A 7,048-nucleotide genomic window follows, 5' to 3' on the forward strand; every position below is an offset into this window, starting at 1 on the left:
AAAAAGATTTTTTTTTACATGCTGACCGTCTTAGTTATTGCATTGATTTTGTTAATTTTCATCCCTGTTCAATGTCCTGTATTGATGAATGTACCTAAAAATCAAGAAATTATGATAGTAATATATTTGAGCAAACAATACCAAGATGACAGGAATTCAAAAAATTATACTAGAATCATTTAGGTCCAGCATGACTAAAATTGAATTTAATTTACTAACATTGTTTTCAATATTGATATGATAGTTACCATTGTCAACTAAATTGTTCAACACATCTCAATGGCAACTTTGATTCCATTATGCTTGGTACATAGGTTGCTGTCTCATTATATTATATAACATGTGTGATATATCCCTGCCTCAAAACAAAACTCTCAATTGTTATCATAAATTATTTTAATCTTTAATCAAATACTGCCCTTATTTTCTTATTATGCTTCATTGGCTTATACTCCTTGATTTTTTTAGTTGGGCATCATAATTTTATGTTATATACAGTACAGTTATGATAAGAGGCTCTTACAACTTCTTAACCCTATTAACTGTTTTATCCTGTGTTAAGAGATACAAGTTATTGGTTTTTTTATCATTCAGAATAGCTATATTTACTCTTGTGTCAAATTTTTTTCATAGGGATGGGACTTGTACAGACCCAACTCAGCTATATCATCAGTTGCAAGCCAACTACCATTCTCCAGATCATAGTGGAGATGAATGTTATGAAAGAGGAGAGTCAAGATTTAAAAACTACGGCAAAAGTGTAAAAGGTCGAACCCAAGGCAAGATTGACAAGAGGACTTGGCAGCAAATGTGTAAAGATCTTTTGAAGAGTATATTTGAAAGAGAAGATTCAATGCCTTTTAGGTAAGTCTTATTAAAACACTATTCTTCCTTTTACCATTTAAAGATTCCCAGGCTCAATTAAAAGGCTTCAAAGTTAATCTTAGTCCTTTTTGTGCCATGAAAAGTTTAGACTGATTTGATATTTTAAACAATGCTATTAAATAAAACTTTTATTTTGAACAATATAATTTCATTGAATGTTGTGTTGATTTAATGTTCCAGGCATTGTTTTAATGAGAAAATTAAGATTTTTATCTAAATTTTTGACAAAAAATATTGTTGACAAATTACTAGTTTGGTGTGTATTGACAGTTTCTGGTTAGTGGGGCTAGTACACAGAACCTACTAAACTTATCAATTTATATCTTTAACTCTACCTCCTTAAGTTTGTGTTATCTTTAATATTTGCATGTTTTCTCAGTTTTGTATTAAGGACATGAAATGTGTAAAGATCTAACTTTCATTATTATCTTGGCTGTTTCATGGCAAGCCAATCAATCATAATTACCCTTAGAAGAAAAGCTGGAAACATCAATCTATGAGTAACTGTATGTGTGTTCAGTAATGAACCCTTTATTAGAAAGAAACTGCTGGCCTCATTCTTTTGTGTGTGCTTATACATAACACAGCCACACAAACTATTTCTCATCAGCTTGGCAACATTTGGGATATTTTATTTTATTAAAATCTTTGTGTACAGTTATCATACTCCACCTTTTAAACTTTTCACATTTTTTCAGAAAAGTAATTAATTACTGGCAAGGTAAACTTCTTGTGATGTTCCTATAACTATTCCGGTATTAAATTTCATCCCCACTCCACCTAGCTTAACCGATTCTATTATAACCTAATTATGCTATGCAACTCTAACATATACAGCCTTGCTCCCTTCCCTCTGCCAGGTTGTACCTACATTACACTTCATGTGTCACCTTCTTGTCACTCCTATATTCTTCCTTTTCACTTTCACGATACTTTTAGTTTATTTGAAATTTGAGAATTAGAAGGAAATTATTTGGTTTTCATATTCTTTTGACATCGGTGCCTTTGTTACCAAGTGCTAATTCTATAAGCCTTCGTACGAAATGCTTTCTTATTGGATTTGAATTTAATGTAATTTATTTCTTCCAGATTCATTCTAGAGTTTTATATCAAGGTTTATTATTTTTTTTCTTTTCTTTTTTTTTTTTTAATAATACTGCTTTGCTCAGTTCAGTGTGTGGTGATTTGAGCAAGCCTGTAGATATGCTTAAAATTTAGCGTAAGTCGCTGCATGTTGCCCCTGTGCCTTGTGTTATACCCTTACATCACCTGATCCTTGTGCTACCCCCTCCCCTGTGACACTTGTCATTGGTTGCTCAGACCTCGACTCCTTTGATTGTAGAGCATGGGCTGAGGTTTGGGAAGAGGAATGTACCTAGAGTGTGCTGATGATGCTGTCCTCATAAGTAGAAAAACACAGGATTTGTAATGCTTGCTACTAGAATGCATGAAATATCATAGGAGGTTGGGCTCGAGATAAATAGAAGAAAGACAGATGGTGAGGTGGAATACACAATGGAAGATGAATCTGGGAGAAATAATTAATGAGGTAGAATAATTTAAATATTTAGGAACAATGATCTCTAATACAGGGTCTTTAGAATTGGAGTTTAATGAAAGATTGTAAAAAGAAAATCAGACAATGGCTAGGTGAAGTAAAATTTGGTAGTCAATTCGCCTGAAATTACATATAAAAGTCAGGCTATATATCAGTTTAGTGATATCAGTGTTACAGTATGGACATGAGTCATGGTATGACAATGTAATAATATCCAGCAGATTTTGTAGATTTGAGAACTAAACTCTCAGAAGAATAATGGGATTTAAATGGCAGGGCAGGATTAGAAATGAAACTATGATTACTGAAGTGCCATATGGGGATGAGATCATGGTCTTTACACACTCCTCAAGAGAGATTAGTTCATCAAAATTTTAACTGGTTTCCACAAAGCACTAGAAGTTGGAAGACCCAGGCCAACATGACTGAGGACTATGTATGTGAAGTAGGGGATGATGAATGGAGAAGTATTGATTTAAAAGCTCTAGATAGAGATGACTGGTGAAATCTAACCGAGGACATTTGCATCAATAGGCGCAGGAGATGATGAAGATGGTACAAACTTGAGTTCTTCGAGTTAAAATTCCCTCCTCAACCATCTCTCTCAGTCCTGAGCCCAAAGGTCAAAGCGAGGATCTTCCGACTGGAGAGGCAGGGCTTTTCGCCTGCGCTCACTATCTGCCACATTAAAGGAGTTAATCTCCGTTCTAGCTTGCACAGAAATATTCCATTTTTTAACGTATTTGTAATGCTAATTATTGAACAATTTATATACCTTCACTTCAGAAATGAGTAGAAATTAATCATTCATAATAAATAAATTGATGTAATGGACAATTTAACTGGTATGGAAGTTAGGTGAAAAAGCTACTACATGACAACACTCACTACTGGTCTCGTGCAGTAGTTGATGAAGGATGTCCATATAATTTCTCATGGTGTCATTATGAGGCATGTAAGTGCCATTATAGGTGTAGTGTCTTCCTTCTATAACGTATGTCCCCTCCTGTATAAGAAAGTGAACCAAGGGCCCACTAGTGATTTTTATAGACATAGGCCTAGTTTGAAAATTTGAATGTACGCATATTAATAAAGACACATCTCAACTCAAAGAAAACATTTAAAGCATATTTATTTGAGCCTTGCAGATATTTTATTACACCTGAGAACTTCTGGAAATCACATGATAGCCTTGTTTGTGCAATGCTCATTCACAAAAAAAAAAAAAAAAATGCACAGATGGAGCAATTATCGCAAACCGATGCAGTACGTAGTCCATTTTGAATTTGTATGGTTGTATCCTAATTTGCTTTTATTCAAAGTTACTTATAAACCAAGGTACTGTACTATTGTCTATTTTCCTTTTTTTTTTTTATCAAGGTGATGGTCTTTATTTAATGTTGCACAACTTGTGAATGCTTTCCTATATTTGGTGGCATGTAACTAAGAATATGAAAATTGTTAGAATAGTAATTTCTGCCATTGTAAGCACCTGAGGAACAAACGAAAAGCTTTTAAGGTTTTAGATGCATATCACGGCCAAGAGGTCAAAAATAAGGTATATACAGTATAGGATTAATGGGATATGATGAAACACTAATTAAAGATTTTGATTGCTATTACACCATTTATTTCAGGTACCCTGTAGACTTGGATAGATATCCTGACTATAGTCAGGTTATAGAAGTTCCCATGGATTTGACAACTGTACGTGAAGAATTATCAACATCAGCATATGAGACTCCATTAGAGTTTGCAAAGGACATGAGATTGATCTTTTTGAATTCCAAGAACTACAACACCAACAAAAGATCACGAGTAAGATGCATTCATTTATTTGGTATCCAATATGTACATACACAATAATTATATAAACGCCCGTTACTCTTGAAATTATATATAGAAACTTGATCCTATTTCTTAAATACAATTGCTCTGTATTTTATATTTGTGATAAACTATACATTCTTAATACTTTTTTTTCAGATATATTCCATGACTCTACGACTAGAAGCTTACTTTGAAGACCAGATCAAATCAATATTAGCTAAATACAACCAAGGTAAGCGTGGTCAAGTCAAAACTAACCTCCGAAGCCAAAAAGGAAAGCTTGGCTCTACTTCTGTAAAAGGAGCTAGTGGGTCTTCAGTAACCTCTGGATTTCGAAGAGGTGTGCAGAAGAGGCTACCGTCACCTGGGTTATCTTTACCATCAGCATCTGGGACCAGGAGTGGAACTGCAGGGAAGCTGGGAGGGACTCGCACTAAACGTATGTGTGTGTGTTTGATCCCATGTCTGACCCAGAGTGCTGATTGGTGGTGGTGACGGTTTGCCTAACACTGATCCTCTTGTGTAGCACATGCTTTATCCTTCCTTTTCTAGCTATATTATCTGGATTTATGGCACCTTCCTTTATAGATTCATAGAAACTCACTGCCTTAATGCTACTGTATAAAGCAAACATACTTCATGGTGGTTATTCCTTCTGTTTGTGGAAATGCTGAGCAACTTAATGACACTAACAAACAATAGCTAACTGAATCCTGTATGCTGGGAAAGAAGTTCAGAAATGTACAGTATTTAATATCATGAAGATGTAATTGTTCCGTAACTCTTATACAAACCAATGCTATTTATAGGAGTATTGAAAGGACAAGCCATTAAAATTTAGCGAGGGTTAACTACCCTTCCTCTGGTTAGGGGGGGTGGGGTTGATAGCTAGCTACACCCCTCGCTCACACATCTGAGCTTCCCTTTGCTTTTGGCTCAGATGGAGAACGGTTGTTACCGTTCTTCCTCCTCTCCAATTTGGACTACCATTAACTTTTTTTGCTTTTTCTTTTCAGTGTGTGTGTGTGTGTTTCTTCTACAGCCATGCAGACTTGTCCTGGATCAGTGCCACACCTGTAGGAAATTTATGTCTGCTGTGGAGACAGATCCCCACAGCCTTTGCCCCGTCTGCAGAGGTCAACGCTGCGATGTAGACAGCAAATTTAATGAGTGTCGGAAGTGGTCTGCCTCTCAGTGGGAAAGGTATGGGCATAGACGGAAGAAGTCTAAGCGGGTGGTTCTCCTTCCAAGCAGAAAAAAACCAAGGCTTCTTCCTCCGCTTCCTGACCTTCTTCCATAGCTCCTACTTGGACGGCTTCCACTCCCGTCTTGAGCAGGAGGTTTCTTGATGTTTTCCAACGCGTCAGCAGCCATCACATCTTCCTGTGGTAGTAGCCGCTAGGAAAGGTAAGGTGGTTAACTATTGTTCGCGGGGAGGGGAATGGGGCATTCCCCTACCCGCAAATGCATAACAGCGGGACAGCCGGAGAAGGAGGAAGGGGGCAAGATTCATGGTTTTAGAGTTCCGAAACTACTTCCTTTGTACAGAAGGGAGTCAACATCTCCAGCACCTAAGCCTTCAGCGTGAGGAATGGCAACCCCGCGGAAGAACCCTTCAAGCTCTATCCCTTTGGGGGATCTTTCGGATAGTGCTTTGATGAGCAAGCAGCTGAGGTTCAGCGCTTTGGTCAGAACTGTAACACAGGCCTTTTGCGTGATGCTTCTTTCGCGACTAGCAGAAGCCCTCGGGTCTGCCGTGAGATCTTCCTTTGTTTCAACTGATCCAGGGCGACAGACCACGACTGCTTCCCCCCTGAAGAGGAACAGGGGATCTCCTGATAAGCTTCCTTCATCAAGGGTCAAACTGACTTCAGTCAGGGCTCCAAGGTAGAAGTTCCTCCTATGGATCCATCGTTGCCTCTGCCATCCGATGCCTCACCCACTGTCTCGAGAGGCTCTCAGAGGGAAGAGTCAGTTTCGGACTCTCACCTCCCTTCACCAATGAAAAGACCCCCAAGAAGAGAACGCCGTTCCACCTCCCGCTCCTGAGAAGGTTGCTACTCCCAGACCTTTTGCCTTGATCTCTGATTCCCCCCACGAAGGGAACCTAAACACTCCAAGACGGTGCCAAAGTCCTCCTCCAGGACTCGGAGACCATCGGAGGGGGTCAGGAGCTGTTTCAGCCTTCCCGTTGACTACCGCAACCCACCCCAAGGTGAGACATTGGCCGTGGATGAAGAAGATCGTGCTGCCAGCCTAGCGTCAGACAGAGACCAGAGAGAGTTGGAGCATGCCTTTTGGCAGGTTCTGACCATCATGAGGGCCCTCAACGGGCTGCCAGACCTAGAGACAGCTCCACAAGAAGGCAAAGACAGGGTCTTAGATTGTGTCTTAGGCACCCAAAAGCTTCTGAAGATCAGTGCAGCTTTGCCTTGTTCCCGGGGATTAAAGGGTGTTTGGTGTAAGATCGCCTCCCAGCTTTCAACCCCCTCCGAGTCTTACCGCTCAACCTCGTCCACTAAACTCCTCCCACCTTTGGGTGTCAACCAGAGGAGATATTATGAAATCATGGACGAAACTTGCTCGACAATGACTCCATCACTTCCTTGGAGAACTGACCAAGGGAGTCTCTCTAGAGAGGCTCTCTTCGCGTCAGGTCTCGTTCTTGGCATCAGAGATCTTGAACCAAGAGAAGTTCTCGAGGTACGCCATGCAGCTGACTTTGGTTGGGATCTGAGGGAATCTTGGTACAGACTGAGGATTTCTCTAAGAAAC

General features: G+C 39.2%; 1 protein-coding gene across 3 annotated transcripts in view; it reads left to right on the top strand.

The window, feature by feature from the left end:
• The window catches only part of BRWD3 (bromodomain and WD repeat-containing protein), a 128,523-nt gene that overhangs the window by 100,245 nt on the left and 21,230 nt on the right, over window positions 1-7,048 (top strand). For 2 of the 3 annotated variants that reach the window (XM_068364453.1, XM_068364455.1), the window contains exons 22-24: window positions 634-864; window positions 4,081-4,261; window positions 4,430-4,712. In XM_068364453.1, coding sequence (XP_068220554.1) covers window positions 634-864; window positions 4,081-4,261; window positions 4,430-4,712 — 695 coding nt within the window. The remainder of the gene's footprint in view (window positions 1-633; window positions 865-4,080; window positions 4,262-4,429; window positions 4,713-7,048) is intronic. The other variant, XM_068364456.1, reaches the window with a different exon arrangement.

The sequence above is a fragment of the Palaemon carinicauda genome, chromosome 41 (genome assembly GCF_036898095.1).
Source record: "Palaemon carinicauda isolate YSFRI2023 chromosome 41, ASM3689809v2, whole genome shotgun sequence".
In the NCBI taxonomy this organism is placed as follows: domain Eukaryota; kingdom Metazoa; phylum Arthropoda; class Malacostraca; order Decapoda; family Palaemonidae; genus Palaemon; species Palaemon carinicauda.